Source organism: Monodon monoceros, unplaced genomic scaffold, assembly GCF_005190385.1.
Source record: "Monodon monoceros isolate NGI ecotype Baffin Bay Population unplaced genomic scaffold, NGI_Narwhal_1 Super_Scaffold_3, whole genome shotgun sequence".
NCBI lineage: Eukaryota > Metazoa > Chordata > Mammalia > Artiodactyla > Monodontidae > Monodon > Monodon monoceros.
In genome coordinates, this window is record NW_021703780.1 from 101385543 (window position 1) to 101401554 (window position 16012).

Below are 16012 nucleotides of genomic sequence, written 5' to 3' on the forward strand. Positions count from 1 at the left end.
AACAAGGACAAACTGTGACGTGCAGTGAGGGCCCAGTGTAAACAAGGGCAAACTGTGAGGTGCAATGAGGGCCCAGTGCAAACAAGGGCAAACTGTGAGGTGCAGTGCGGGCCCAGTGCAAACAAGGGCAAACTGTGAGGTGCAGTGAGGGCCCAGTGTAAACAAGGGCAAACTGTGACGTGCAGTGAGGGCCCAGTGTAAACAAGGGCAAACCGTGACGTGCAGTGAGGGCCCAGTGCAAACAAGGACAAACCGTGACGTGTAGTGAGGGCCCAGTGTAAACAAGGGCAAAGTGTGATGTGTAGTGAGGGCCCAGTACAGGTCAGAAAGGCCAGAGGCACAGAGGCCGCTCCAGGAGACGTCTTCCATGAGTCCCAGGCACGAGGAGCAGTCATGGGAGGTCTGGGGGCGGGTCCTCCGGGGAGACGCGCCAAAGACCCTGAGGTGGGAAGAGCTGGTGCTGCTGAAGAATGGCCGGAAGCTCCTCGTGAGGACGGCGGTGAGCGGGAAGGGGCCGAGGAGTGGTGAGACGGGAAGGGACAGGACGACCTGTACTCTGGGCCTGCTGGTTGCCCGCTGGAGACCTGAAAGCCGGGTGGTGACGTGCTCTGCTCTACATTTTACCCACTTGCTGTGTGACCTCTCTGGTTTTCACTGTCAGCTGTAAAGAAGGTAAAGGTAGATGATTATGAGCGTTAGAAACCTGTATGTGGACTTAGCGGAGGAACTGTCACATGGTAAATGCTCCGTGAAAGGGCAGCTGCTGTCCTCCCCCTCCTGCCCCTCTCCCTCCCCCCTCCTCTTTATGGGCGTGGCTCACAGGAGTTCCTCCCTTGCCTGAAGGGGACTGTAGCCTCCCTGGGCCGCATGCTGAGCACTAGACTGGGCAGTTGTATATTCAAGAATCTGAGTGCCCTCCTGTAACCCTCCACTGCTGGGTCACTCTGGACTGCACAGATCTTGGGTGCGAGATACCGTGTTTATTTCAGAACGTCACAGCCTCTTTCTTCCTTCCTTCCTTCATTCATTCATTCAAACCGCATTTGCAGAGTGCCAGCTGTAGCTCAAAACTGTGCCAGCCACAAAGAGGCAGCGAGAGAGAGAGAGAGAGAGAGAGCGAGAGAGCGAGAGAGAGAGCGAGAGAGAGAGAGAGAGAGAGAGAGAGAGAGAGAGAGAGAGAGAGAGACCTCAAGAAGGTTACAGCCAGCGGGGAGGGCAGCAAGCTGCTTGGCCCCTACTGGGCAGAGGGTTTGGAGCCCAGAGGAAGCTGTGGAATCTCCCTCAGAGGAGGGGCCCTGAGTGGGGCCTGGAAGGGAGGGAGGAGGGAGCCAGGTGGGCAAAGGGGGGAAGAGAAGAAAAGGTGCATACAGAGCACAAACTCCAGCAGCTGAGGGCAAGCACGTGCGAATGGAGTTATCTGCACGACAGTGGGAAGAACTGTCTGTCGGCACAAGTGACAGAAAACCCAGTGCCTGCACGGCACAGCCAGGAGCAGGGCTGGGAACGTGCTGGCTTCAGGTCTGGCTGGATTCAGGGCCCAGACAACACCGTTAGGACTGGGTTCCCCCTACGTGCCTCTCCTCTCTTGGGTTGACCTGTCCTCTAGGGTAGGCTCCTCCTGGACCCATTCGCTTGGCTGGAGCCACTTGAGCCAGTGACTGCGGCTGCGACCCTGGTGCCCGGATTGGCTCAGGTCTGGCCCCTTGGGTGGGGCCGATGGAGGACCTGCCATACGCCAGCACCTGCAGAAGTGAGCTCCCGGGACTCCCTCAGCCCCCGGCTGGAGACACTGTTGTGGTGACTGTTCTATAGGAACCGGCTCCGTTCTGGGTGACCGTGAAGCCCATGTTTTAACAGCGTGCCCTCTCACTTAGACCCGTGATTTAGTGTTCGACTCTCCACTGATGTTGCGGGAGCCCTGCCCCGCCCTGGACACTGCCTCCATGGCCTGCGCCTTCCTAACAGCCGTTTCTCATCCCTGCAGGGCCCTGGTCTTTGTGTCCCACGGAGCGGGGGAGCACTGTGGCCGCTACGACGAGCTGGCTCGGATGCTGGTGGGGCTGGAGCTGCTGGTGTTCGCCCACGACCATGGTGAGTAGCCCGGGGCTGAGCCCCCGCTCCGGGGCGCCCGCTTCCAGTCCTCCCTCCTCCTCAGTTTTCCACTTCTGATTCATGCACTGAAACTGGGAAAAGACGTTCTCCACGGGATGTTTGTAAGTAAAAAATGTGCAGTTATGTAAACCAAAAATGTGTCTGACCAGCAGTTTCTGTTGAGTCTGGGATTGAATGCAGGCTGATTAGAAACCTCCACTGAAAAGCCCCAAAGTCGGGATGTGTTTGTGTAAGAACTTGCCGCAGGCCAAGTCACCCTCTCTCACGTTTATAAAGCGCTCTCTGCACAGAACGGGCCCTGGTTTCCCCCACAGGACTTCAGACAATGCCATGCTCTCAGTGCAAGTGCCGTACACAGCCCAGTGCGGCCTCAGGATGCTTCCAAAGCATTCAGACCAGGAGAACATTAAGGGTCTCAAGGGCCGTGTGGTCATGAGAAAACCCCGAACACGGGCCCATTCACAGGCACATACAGATGCACGCACACATGTACACACACGTCCCCAGGCCGAGTCTCTGATTCTTCATCAGTAGCAAAATCCATAGGAACCATCAGAATTTGTTGCCTAAATCAGTGTGTAGTTCCTTAATCGTTTGGGTGACCTTCTCTGTGGCTGGGAAGGCTCTCAGTTGAGATCTTTCTTTGTCTAACAGTCTTAAGAATGAAGAGTTCCTTGTGACGGACCATAGTGATTTCTGCACTGCTTCAATGTAGAAGTCTATCATCCTGGCCTAGATCCAGAAACCGTTGCTTCCGTTTTATCTGATAGGGAAATAATTAAGTGAAAAGGGGTAGGGGAGAAGTGACAGGCCTGGGAGTCCTTGTGACAGGAGGGAAGGCTTGCCTGGGGCGTTTTGTATATAAGGAACTGCAGTTTGGTCTACCAAGAGCCCTTTTTCAGCCAGATATGTGCAAGGGTCCTCATAACTGAGAATATTGACTAAATTCTTTCTTACTATGGTCATAATGTTCTGTAGTGCTTTGCAAATAGTCCCAGTGATATTTGTGAGACTGTTTGAGAGAGAATATTCGAGGATTATCCTGATTTTCACTGTGGGACTGTCATTATTTACTTTGACACCTTCTACACTGTAAGGCCCATGATAGGAATGACTTTTTTCCTATCGCATTTGTCTCTGTTAACGTTTGTTGAAGTGAGCTGAACAACATGGGGGCATTCTGAAAGAAAAGAATGTTTGTACTATGCAAACACGAAACACCTCCAACGGAATTTTAAGTTACCTGCTTTTAACCTTGAGGTCAACTACCCTCTTATCGGCTGCCTTTGGCCAAATCTGTGGGGGGGAGTAACTGTCGTGCCTTATTTATGTTGTCTGGCCGTAGAAGTTTGAAAAGCAATTTGAAAAGCCTTCTTTTTTAGAGTAAAGAGAGAAAAGAAACAGCCTGCCTTTTGATGTTTCCAAATTACCATCCAGATCTGAGGCCTGGCTCTCTGTGACATTCTGAATATAGCTCAAAGCTGGTTGTTTGCGTTCACCTGTTTTAAGTTCCTTGATTGATCAGTTTCTTCCAACGACTCACGGGAAATCTCCTGGCAAGTGCCTGTGGGAGGTGTTTTATTCAAGAAATGAACCCAGTGTGACTTTGGTTGTCTAGAGATGAGTGTGGCTGTGGCTTCCTTAGTGGGAGAAAGCGGGTGCTGGGCTGCCTTTGTGGGGTCTTGTGCCGGCTGGGGAAGCAGACACTGGTGGTTACGCCCTGTGCCTGGTGGCTTCTCGCAGAGGTGTGGAGGGGAGCGGGGGACGTGGAGGGGCTTGAGCCCAGGCCTGCTGGTTCTGCAGCCCAGCCTCCCTTTATCACACCGCACATGACTTGGTGTTCACACAGGCATGAAGCCTACAGAGAGGTGCTTCATTCTTTCCCGCATAGCTTTTAAATTTACATAAAACCTCTGTGGGGAAAAGGTCAGGGCATTTATGGGGCCAATTGGAGGGATACAAAGATTAAAAACATAGAGCAAAAACACCTCTCAAGGCCCCAGGGCCTCGCCAGTGCCAGGCTGGCCTAAACCTCCCCATTTCCAGTCCTGCTGTCGGTTGTCATCTGCACTCCTGTGCTTCCGGGGGGACCTGCCCCCCAGATGACAGAAGGGCCGCGACGCAGACACACCTGGGGCCAGGTGTCTACTGGACTGCAATTCCAGCCGTGGGCCTTAGACGCCTAACCATTCCGAGCCTTAGTTTTTTCATCTACCAAACGGGCCAGGCAGTGCAGTGATAGAATAAAATAAGGCATACGGGGGCCCAGTACCCCTGGTGGTACCTCTTCCCCTTCACTCTGCCAGCTCCTAGACCCCCTCCAGCCCCAGCGGGGGACACCGAGGCTGGGAGCCAGGGTGCCGGGTTCTTGGGTCCCCTGCCCGGCTGCAGAGGCTGCGGTGAAGATCGGCTGAAGGATAGATGGAAAGTGCTTCACAAAGTAAACAGATACCAAGGGCGGTTTCGTGGCTGGTTTCTATAACACAATTTGTAGAAACACGGGTTTCTACAAATCCTATGCTAACTTGATTTTAAGTTAAATCTCCTTGCTCAGCTGTGCTCCAGTAAGAAACCTGGAGACGCTGGGTTGGGTGGTCTGGCTGGCCGCCTGGTGTGCACAGCAAGGTGCTCAATTAGCATCCCGCTTACCTTTGTTTTCTTTTTTTTTTTTTTTTTCTCGGTACGCGGGCCTCTCTCTGTTGTGGCCTCTCCCGTTGCGGAACACAGGCTCCGGACGCACAGGCTCAGCGGCCATGGCTCACGGGCCCAGCCGCTCTGCGGCATGTGGGATCTTCCCGGACCGGGGCACGAACCCGCGTCCCCTGCATCGGCAGGCGGACTCTCAACCACTGTGCCACCAGGGAAGCCCCTTTGTTTTCTATTTGACCTTAGAATTTTACAGGATGGCCTCCTGGGCCTGCAGGGCTTTGCCAGAAATGAGAATTATATTCCTGCCCTTCACTGAGTGCCACCTGCATGCCAGGCTCTGACCAAGGCCCTTTTCGTGCATTATTTCCTACCCCTCATAACAGTTAGTCAGAGGTGAGGGTCTGAGGCTCTCCTTGTCCACCAGAGCACACGTACCGGTTGGGGGCTGTTTGATTGCATCAGACCCCTGACCTCGCTAGCTTAACAAACAAAGGTTTATTTTTCTCCCGTGACATGAGAAGGCCGAGGCGGCTTCGGGACACCGCTGTGCCATCCACGCCCAAGGCTCCCTCTGTAGCTTTGCTCAGCTGTTCTCATTGCATGGCTTTCATGCCCACGGGTACCGGCTCCAGCTCCCGGGCTCAGCAGGAGGCAGTACAGAGCTCCCCGTCGTGTTGCAGCTACACCGCAGGTTCCAGGACAGCATCACACGGCCAAGCCCAGCTGCAAGGGAGGCAAGAGATCTAACTTGTTTGCTGCGTGTTTGCTGGTTCGGACAAAACAGGGCCTGGTTGCTAAGAAAGGCACCCAGGATGGACGCTAAAGCACCGTCTCCTCTGACAGCTGTGCTTCCAGGCGTGTTCTTTGAGAGAGCGTTTCTCATCCGTTTCTGCTTTATATATTTTCTGAGCTATGTTTAGCTCACCGTGTCACCTTTCTGTGTGCTTTCAGAAGGTTTAGATGTGAAGGTTAGTATTAGGATCATCAGTATGTAGCGGTGAAGGTTGCTAATCGTGCATTAACCTTGGGTCAGGTCCTGTACAAGGAGCAGTGCACGGACACAGGCACTGGCATCCTGATGGCCGAGGGACCTGTCCCCCCAGCCCCCTTAAGCAGCCCCGTGAAGCGCTCAGCTTTGTCCTAGTACTTTTACCCTGAGGGGTACCTCTTCCTTTGGTTGGAGGCAACGGAAACTGACTTACGCTGTCGTGTGCTCGCTTCTCCCTCAGCCCCACAGCCTTCTCCTTGCTGTGCAGCCCAGGCCTGAGCAGAGAGTAGAGGCATCACCAGTGTTTGCTGAGTGAACGAAGGAGTGTATGACCCGGAATAGATCAGACCAGAGATGCTATGAATATCAGCAAACACTCACATGAAAGCGTCAGCGTCAGCAGGGTGGAGAGGACCCAGCAGAGGGACCAGGACTCGGTCTGGTGGCTAAGGCTGGGGCGGGGGTGCTGTCGACTGGAGCTGGGGCAGAGGAGCCTCGAGGCCTATAACTCAGGTGCTCGAGGCAGGCTCGGCCACCCAGCGGCACACGGCTTCCCAAAGCCTGGCAGGTTGGCGAGGTTCTGGGTCTTGTCGGCTGAGTAGAGGAGCCTGAGGGGAGAAGAAAGGGTGTAGAGGGGCCCATAGCTGAGAGCCATGGTCCTCTCCGGGGATGCCCCTGAAACACTGCGGTGGGGGTCTTGAAAAATACTGATGCTGGGGCCCCTCACTCCACAGAGACTCTGATCTCTCGGGACTTTGGTGTGGCCGTGGTGTCAAGACCTTTGAAATCCCCCAGGTGAGTCTAACGAGTAGCTGAGGTTGAGAACCACCGTTCCAGGCAGAGGAGGCCGTATGGTACTGGCAAAACTCAGATGCATGGGATCACATGCTTACGTCCTGTTCAGATGGGACTCCCGGCCCGAGGGTTTAGCTAGATCCTGGAGTCTAGCCCCAGGAACGGAGGGGGAGCCAGCCCCTGGCCTGCAAAGCTCAGGGCTCTGTGGTGAGACCCTGTGGACGCTCGGGAAGGACGCTAAGCAGGGAGTAACCCCCCGGCGAGATGGGATCCAGGGCAGGGCCAGCGAGGGAAGGGGCGGCAGGCAGAGTTGGGGGAGCTTCCGCGAGGTCTGAGCAGGTGGAGAACCAGGGGTGGGAGTTTCTGTGCTGTTCTAAATACAGCACTGAGGAAGCCCGGCCTCTGGTTCACGCCGTCCCTGGTCACCAGCTGCTCATGGTGACTCACTGGAAACCCCTTGGAGCAGTGGCATGAGCAGGGGAGAGGGGCCGGAGAGGCGGGCAGCCCCCAGTCCCACCTGCCGCTGGGGCAGGAGTGTTGGGAGGACTTGGGCGGCGGGAGCCCTTCCGTCTCCAGCACAGCGGCTCCAGGCCCTTCCCAGGAGCAGCCTCCTGACTCTGCACCGTGGTGCATTCAGAGCTCCATTGGTGGGGCCCGGGCTGCCCCTCTTTATTTACGGCGTATAAAGGAACCGTTCCTAGCTGACTGACAGCGAGTTAATATCTGCAGATACGTGAGGGAAGGCGTTAAAGGCAGTTTGTACGTGTCTTATTTGTTTTTTAACTTTTTAGAAAAACTCAGACAGGGCTGGGGTGTATGTGAGAAGAGGAAGCTCTGGGGGAGTGTCTGCGGGCGGCAGTTAAGCCTGACTCTCTTTGGTGGGAGCCCTGCCCAGTCAGAAGAAGAGTATTCAGGAAATTCAGGGGAGAAGCAGCTACCTGTGTGTTTTCCACACAGGGCGAGTTTTGAGTCAAGGCCCCTTGCGGGATCTAGTCTATAATTGCTGTCAGTTACACTCATATGTTCTGTTTCCAGCGTTTGAAAACTGTGTACGTTTTCTTGCTGTAGTAAACATGAGAGTGAAGTGGACGCCTGGAGAGTGCACGGGACCCCACCCGCGGTGGGTGCAGGCGTCAGACGCAGAAGGCAGGCCCCGGCCGCCTCCGGGTCCCTTCCAGGCCTTCGTGGTCCCTCCTCCTTGCCCTTCTGTATTCACGTTACACATCCCCAGACCTGCCAGCTTGGATATCCGTCTCTGACGTGGGATTGTTTGGGATTGACCCTTTCTTGCGTAAAGCGAAAACCTCCACGAGCCTCCGTTTGCTCATCTGTAAAATGAAGGTGATGATGACGATAATACCAACAACAGTGAAGTTACCTGTGGCTGAGACAAAGTGAGAGAGATGGGGTTCACACCTGGGGGAAGCCAGGGTCCCGGGAAGGCTGGTGGAAACCCCGACAGCTGGGCCCACCCCCAGATTTTCAGCTTCAATTGGGCAGGTTCCAAGAAGTGGGCCAGCGTCACCACAGGTGTTTCTTGGGTAGAATTTACTTTAAATAAGGTGCAGCGTCGGGAATTCCCTGGCGGTCCAGTGGTTAGGACTCCGCGCTTCCACTGCGTGGTTGGGGAACTAAGATCCTGCATGCCATGTGGTGCGGCCAAAAAAAAAAAAGTGCAGCGTCAGTGTCGTTAAACTTGGAAGTGGAATATCCGCAGTCAGCAGACTGGGCATCTCCTGCAGCAGACACAGCCCGGGGACCTCCCTTATGCAGTCCGTGCTGGGCGTGGGCTGCAGAAATGACACAGACCCGGGTACCTACCTCCAGAGCCTCCCAGGGCAGGGAAGGCGGCAGGCACCCTGGGCCTCTGGTGGAAGTGTCCCTGGGGGTAAAGGGGGACGGGTCTTCCCTGCAGGGTGAGCACACGACTCCGGTGACCTTGGACAGGGCACTAAGCCTCCCCGAGCCTCCGTTTCCCCACCTGTGACTGAGTCAGAGCATCTGCCTGGTGAGGAAACATGATGTGGTAGCTGCCGGGCGCGTATCAATATCAGTAGATATCGGCGCTGCCCCCCGCCCACCCCCAGACACCTGCTCTCTGCGTCCCCAGACGCAGCCTTCAAGGAGAGGACCTCGTCCCTCTCCCCGCAGACTAGGGGCGTGCTTCCCATCTCCTCTGAAGCAAGGGGCTCACACTCCCCATTTTATTTAAGCCGAACTCCATGTCACCCTCGACGGGACCTCTATAGGGATGTCCCTGTCACCGAGCACCCTCTTTATCACCATCTGGGGGCTTCCGTTTATCATGTCCGTTCTTTACCCACTACTGATTCCATTTTTAAAGGCATTTAGGGGACGTCCCTGGCGGCCCAGCGGTTAAGGCTTCGCATTCCAGTGCCGCGAGTGCGGGTTCGATCCCTGTTCAGGGAGCTAAGATCCCACATGCCTCACGGCCAAAACACCAAAACAAGGTAGAAGCAATATTGTAATAAATTCAATAAGGCCTTTAAAAATGGTCCACATCAAAAAAAATCTTAAAAAAACAATGAATAAAAATAAAGACATTTAGACAGTGATTGCTAGGGAAGGTGCCCTGATCTATTCACATGTGAAGCAGGTGACAAAAACACGCAGCCCTTTTGAGGGTTAGAGGCAAGTTTTGGTCTGAATCCTGCATCAGGCTCAGCGTGAGGGGCTTTGAGAGCCACATGGATGCTTCTGGAAGCCCAGTGCCGTCTTTTCTCGTCTCAGGGCAGGAAGTACCTGGTGACTTGTCTCCCTGTTACCTTTCTAAAGGAATTTCCTCCAAGGGAGTGTTTGTTCACTCAAAACTACTCACCTGGCCCCGAGGTGGAAATATTTGAGGCTTTCTGGTAAGGAGAAAACAGTCTCCACTCTCCGCCTCTGGAGGAAGCAGCTTCTGGAGTGTTCAGGTGTGTCACGTGTTGGAGGAGGACAGTCGAATTACCTACATGTGGTGCTGTGCTAAAAAGGAAAAGTGGATAATTCTAGGGAAGGGAGTTCTTCTCGGCACCACGGATGCTCTGTCCACAGGTCAGGAACTGAGAGAAGATGGACCTCATTTTAACGTATATGTAGGTTATATTTGAAAGTAGAGCAGAACATATACCTTGGTATCTGGAAGACTCGAGTTCAAGTCAGTTCAAGCACTTACTTGCTGTGTGGCTCTGGACACGTTACCCAGGCTCCCTGAGCCTCAGTGTTCTTATCTACAGCAAGGGGAGGGTCAGAGTCTCTACCTACCCCTAGGGTCTGCGAAGGGGCCGAGCGAGGCAGTGCACGTAGAGGGCCTGGCCCCTTGTGGGGACTGGACACCTGACACCCACACAGGCCCCACCCCCTCCAAGCGCAGGCCACTAGGGTAAGGGAAACAGGGAAGAGCGAGACGGCCAGGGCGGGGGGACGGTCCCTGCAGAAGTGGCTCCAGGTGAGCTGAGACTTGAATGACAGCTGGGACTCCATCCAGGCAGAGGTGCAGAGGCACAGAGGCCCGGGCAGGACGCAGGCACGGGCTTCCCTGTCACGAGCTAGGCACCACGAGTCAGAGGCGTGTCCTCCTGCATTAAAGGTGAGCATCCCAAGCTTTGGGGAGGCAGAGGCCAGGTCACGTAGTAGGAAGGGCATGCGGGTTCCCTGCACCATCCAGGATGCGGACGGTTGAGAAGAGAAGCCATGATCGGGCTGGGTGACCAAAGCCTGGGGCTTGGGGACCATCAGCTGCTCGGGAGGAAGGGAACCTGCTGCTGCCAGAGCCTCACAGACGGCCTGGACCAGGGTGCCGAGCAGGGCTTGGCTGCTTCAAACGGATCAGCTCCTGGGTCTCTACAACCACCGTCAAGCAGCTTGGTGCTGCCCACGTGGCCAAGGGATTTTGGAGGCCTGGGTAGCGTCGGCCACCTCCTAACGCACTGCTTTGTGTGGGCGCTGGACCAGCGTGTGCCCACGGCTGCAGCCTACCCGGCGGCCCGGCCACCTCCAGCACCAGCTGCGGGCCTGCCACTGCCCACCCTCCCGCCGGGTGTCCCTGCCCCGGGTCCCCTCAGTGCTCCTGCAGCACCTTCCAGCAGAGGAAGGTTCTTCTCCACGGTGCCTTTTCGGCTGTCTGTCCACGCGTTGGCCTCTTAGCTCCTCCAGCTTTGGAGGCAGGACTTTTTCTCCTGGTCACTCCCTGAGGGGAGGTGTCATGAATGGGAAATAAGGAAGCTGAGTGGCTCTCTGAGGTCACTGCCTTCCTCTCTCCAGTCGGGGCCCATCCTTGGGGGGAGCGAGATGGGGAGAGACGGGGTCGGGGGAAGGAGGATGCTGGAGGAGACCCCACGGAGGGCAGGGTCATTGGCACAGAGGTCAGAGCAGAGCAGGAAATGGACACCAGCCCGGGCCTGCACCGGGTCAGCAGCAGGACATGTCCAGGGCCCTTGTGCTTGGACAGCAGAGGTCCCCGCCTGGTTTGGGCCGGAAGGAGGGGGCCTCGTGGCCTTCAGTGTCCAGAGCCTCCCATTCCGGGCTGAGTCAGAGCTGTCCTTGACCCTTCAGAGCCTACAGCTGTGGACGGGCTGCTGGCCAGGTGGCTCAGGAGGGTGGTGCCTTTAGCTGTCAATTTATGACACCCTTGGTCACGGGCGTCTTAAAAATGAGCTTTGGAGATGTGCCCTCTGGGCCTTTTCTTCCCAGGCAGCTGCTCCCTGGCTGCTGGGTTCATGTGCCGGCAGCCCTGGCGACCCCTGAGCACGCCAGCCCGTGCCCTGCATCGCGCTCCACGAGGCCAGCTCCTCCCCACCGCGTGCCAGACGCCTTCTAAATTGAAAGTCCGCACCCGCTTAGGTAACAATTACTTTGGATTATTTTTTCCCATCTGCAAACACTGAGTCTTTTCCTGAAGACGTTCAAGTCGGGTGGATCGGCACCTGTCCCCAGTGTTAGGGACCCGCAGGCTCTTCCAGCGCACGTGAGACCAGGGGCCGGGAGCGGCCAGGGTGAGTGGCAGGACCTGGGGTGATCGCCTGGGTTCAAACCACCAGGCAGGTGGTGTGGTCAGGGACGCGGCCCGCGGCCCCCTTCCTTGTGAGGTGGGGATGCTGGCGGTGGTGCCTGGATGCAGAGCTCCCATGCTCGCCACCCGGGAGGCCCGAGCGTGAGCAGGCCTGGCCCAGGGGAGCCCGGCAGGGGTGGCGCGGGCCCTACGCGCGGACTCGTGACTGAAGCTGAAATGGTGATTGTAGCTGCCGTCCTCATTTGGTCCCCGACGAACCCGCAGGCCACAGCAAGCCTGCAGGGACGGCCCGTCTCCTCGATTCAGGCGCGGTGGGTGCGGGTTCAGGATCCCACCCTGAACAGCAGGCTGGGGCCGGGACCCAGGTCCCCCACACGTCTCCCCAGGCTTGGAAGCTGCCGCTGCCCTTCAGTACATTAACATTAGAAATAACTGGCTGCAGATGGACCGGGAAGAGGAGCCAACGAAAGAAATTTTAGAACAGTGGGGCCAGAGTCGGCTTCATTGGGATGTGTCCCTGGGGAAGGCCACACTGACTGCCCCGTGGGGGGCTGCCTGGGGGAGGGGCCTCGTCTCTGTTCTGTGAGCTGGAGCCTTTTGGAATTGGGAGCACAACAAGGCCGGGTCCCACCAAGGGCTAAAAATAACTGCTGAGATGCCGCCAAGGGCCAGGGCCTCTGGGAGAAGGGGAGCAGCCGGCGGGTTCCCTCCCCCCACCCTGGGAAAGGACCCCATGTGGCAGACGAGGTGCTTCACAAGTACCTGTTACCCACCTGCAGATAATAAATGCCCAGCTGCGCTTGCCCCTTTCCCGAGGGTGTCTGTAGCCTTTGCTTAATTTCGCTGCACACGTTGCTCCCAAGGTAGCAAGAAGGATCTTCACTCCATTTCCCAGGTGAGGCAACGAGCTGGGCGGGCCAGGACCAGAACCAGAACTCCTGCTCACAGCTCTGGGAAGCACCCTCAGTGCCTTGATTTCTGTCCCGTTAGCGGTAAGAGGAAGAAGTCAGAGGCCACCGAGGAGCCCAGCGGGATACTCAGACCAGGGGCATCCCATGGACAAGCACCCTGGGGGCACCTCGCGTATTCAGCACCTGTCTGGACATCCGCGAAGGAAGCTCTGCGTGTGAAACCTGGGCGAGTCGGAGCCGGAGAGCTGGGCTCCCAGGGGCCAGGCCGGAGAAGTGAGTTTGCAGGACACGCTGGGACGGAGGCGGCCTGAGTGGCTGCACCCAGGCTCTGCCCCAGACGAGCTGTGTGCCGGGCCTCTCTGGGCCTCTGCCTCTGCAAAAATGAGACCAGCAAAACTTGCGGCGTGAGCTGGACCTATGCAGGACATGCTCGGAACAGATCGTGAAGTCGGAGTGCAGTCTCTGCCCGAGGCCACTGCACAGTAGCAGCTTCCCCAGGAGGACCGTGGGCTCCTGCCCTGATTCTGGAAGCAGAGGGTGGGCAGCAGGGGCCCTGCCGGCTGGAGCTGGAGGAGCCCTGGAGAGACCCCCATCCCTTAGCATCTCACGCCCACCCAGATCCAAGCCAGCCAGTCTGACACAGCAGTGTGGAGGAAGGGGGTTGCCTGGCGAGCCCCAGAAAGCAGGCAGACTGGTCATCACCTCCCGGGGGACGACCCCCACACTGCAGGCCCCTCTCAGCGTAGTCAGCCACCAGCACGCACCCAACTGTAAGCGCCAGGACAGCAGCCCAGGGACCCGCTTCCTGGGTCCTGCCCGGGGCCACGTCCGTAACAGGGTCTCGGTGAGCATCTGTGAATTCTGAGGCAGTTGACTGAAAACAATCGTTTCTCTGGGTTTGTCCAAGTTCAGGCTCGTGAATGTGTGTGTGTGTGTGTATATGAATTTGGACTAGAGGATGGGCCCTGTTTAAAGAAAATCAAATAACGCTTTCCCACTGGGGAACATCCGTCATCTCTGTGCTAGTATTTTTTTCCATGGATCGCCCCCCATTTAACCCTTGTAGCAGTGTGGTGAGACAACCAACGTGCCCATGGAGGAAGCCAGCTGGCTCAGAGATGGAGAGTAACTTGCCCAAGGCAACACAGCCAATGCGGGGAGGTGGGAGAGGAGCAAAGCTAGATTCAAATCCCCACACTCTTTGCCTTGTTAAGACCTTGACTTTTGGAAAACTGCTTTGGAGTGAGGTGCCGCAGGCCCTGTCAGACCTGCGATGGCTGTGAGCAGCCTGGCTTGGAGTGTAGTCCCCAGGCAAGTGGCCCTGGGGTTTCTGCATCTCCCGACAGACAGAAGTGCCCGAGCAGCTCCAGGAACAGCTTATGACGCGCAGTCTGTCGGGGGAGGGGTGCCAGCTCCCCACCGAGCCCTCCGCCAGGGCTCTGCTCGAAGATGCCCTGACCCCCACGGGTGGCACGCAAGCTCAGCCAATGGACAGAGAGTGTTGGGCCGATTCCAGGAGTGGAAACGCAGTCCTTCTGCCCCCCGATTCCTCAGAGACGGCGTCGCCGCATTTCCCACACTGACGGCATCCTCTGAGCACCACGGGGGTGGGGCTCCCCGTTTTCAGGGTGAGCCCAGCCTGGACGAGCTTGGTGTGATGCTCCAGAGGGACGCGGCTTGGGGCCTGGCCCCGTGTTTCTGGCTGTGTGGCTGGGACAGTCCAGTCTCTCTCTCAGAACTACATTTTCCCCATCTGTGATGGGCCTGAGGCTTCCCCTAGAGACCATAAATCACTGCAACCAACACAAACTCCATGTGCAGTAAATGCATGATTCTTCCCCTCCTCTCCGCTCTGCTCTCGTTAGGAGCTTTGAGACCGCCCTCCCTGCCACGCTTGCTTCCGTCCTTCAACACAGAAAACCAAGTTGGCTGGCAGGGGCCAGCTGTCTTCCCCAGAGTCGTGGAGAAGGGCCGGATCATTTTGGCACCATAATAGTAATTATTTCTTTCCTCGGCTGTTGTGCAGATGTCACCAGATCGGAAAACTTGCTTAGAGGGTTTATTCAGTGGAAACGTCCTCTTTTACCAAAAAAGGAGAGGAATCATCTGTGGTGCTTCATCTCAAGGCCCAGGGACAGAGTCCAAGGTCCCTGGGGGGCGGAGGGAGGGCTGGGCTGATCTGGAGCAGCTCAACCCCTCCTTTTGTCCACCGACCCACCAACCAAGAGCCCCTGAGGTCATGCGGCTCCCGGGCTTGAAGCATCTCGGTAAAACGGCACCGTTTCTGTGAACTAAAGTTTCCCCAAGCGGGAGAAGCTGCCGTGAGATGTGAGGACGGGCCTGTGATGAGATTTCTAAATGATGCAGGTGGACACAGACGTCCCTCTCGAGCTCGAGATCCAGGACGGGGATGAGCTGACCTCTACTGAACACGCTGTGTGCCGGGCACGACACTGAGGGCTCTATCTCACATCTGTGTGGGGACAGGTCCGGACACAGTTGAGACGTTGGCTGGTCTGCCGGGACCCGCCTGACCCCGTGCGTTTCCCCTGCCGCTGTCACAGAATAGGGGACCATTTGAAGTAGCCGTAGGGAGCCTCCTAGACCATCCTCACCTGCGAGGACACCATTCACAGTTTGAAGCTAGTGTGTTTATACACATTTTCAAGTTTCCCCTTTAGCGATAGCTTGTCATCGGCATGGTAAATTGACTGGTTTTCCCATAAAGTACGTCTGACTTTAAGGCCTTTTTAAAGAGTGATCGAGAAAAGAAAACTGTAAGTGATGTCCCCACTCTCCGTGCTCCAACAGCAGAACTGCTGAGGGCACAGAGGGTGCTTTGTCTCCCAGTGCCAGGGACGGGGGGCGCACAGGAGGAGGTGCTGTGGGTTGAACCTGCTGCGGGGCCAGGATCGTGGGTCAGTTTGCACAGAGAACTCGTGCCATTTCCTCCACACCCGAGAGCCTCACTCCTTCATCCGTTCATTTCTTCATTCACTTGTTCATTCTGTGATTTACTGATCATCTGCCAGGGCCAGGCCGGCTTCACACCTGTGAAGGAGACGGCGCAGTCCCTGCCCTTGTCAGACACTAAGCAGAAATGAATGACTTCAGAGTGTATAACTCAGAGATCGGTGTCAGAAGGAAGGTGAAACGGGGTGGGGTGGGCAGTGGAGCAGGAGGCTGGCCTCACTGAGCTGGTGACAGCTGAGCCAGGACCAGAGGAGGGGAGGGGGGCCGTGAGTATCCGGGCCACAGGGCACCTGCAGAGGCCAGGCAGCAGGAGAGCAGGCGCCGTGGGGGGAGGGGGAGGTGACAAGGGCAGGCCACGTAGGGCCCAGTGGACCCTGGGCCCCTCATCTGTAAAATGGGGGTAAGAGACCTCACGCACTGTGCTGCAGACTTGATGGCATCGCCGGCACCGACACGTGTGGGAGGAGCTCAGTGACCTTGAGCAAACATGCACCCCTTTCCTGCAGCACACACGCAGGCTGGCAGCCTTCATCCCAAGGCGCTGATGCACCTGGCTAAAGGCAGCCGAGTTGG

At 56.7% G+C, this 16012-nt stretch overlaps 1 protein-coding gene across 2 annotated transcripts in view; it reads left to right on the plus strand.

Annotated features, from left to right (window-relative positions):
• MGLL (monoglyceride lipase) overlaps nucleotides 1–16012 on the plus strand; it is a 101415-nt gene that overhangs the window by 34325 nt on the left and 51078 nt on the right. For both annotated transcript variants that reach the window (XM_029241777.1, XM_029241776.1), the window contains exon 3: nucleotides 1985–2091. In XM_029241777.1, the coding sequence (XP_029097610.1) occupies nucleotides 1985–2091 (107 nt within the window). The remainder of the gene's footprint in view (nucleotides 1–1984; nucleotides 2092–16012) is intronic.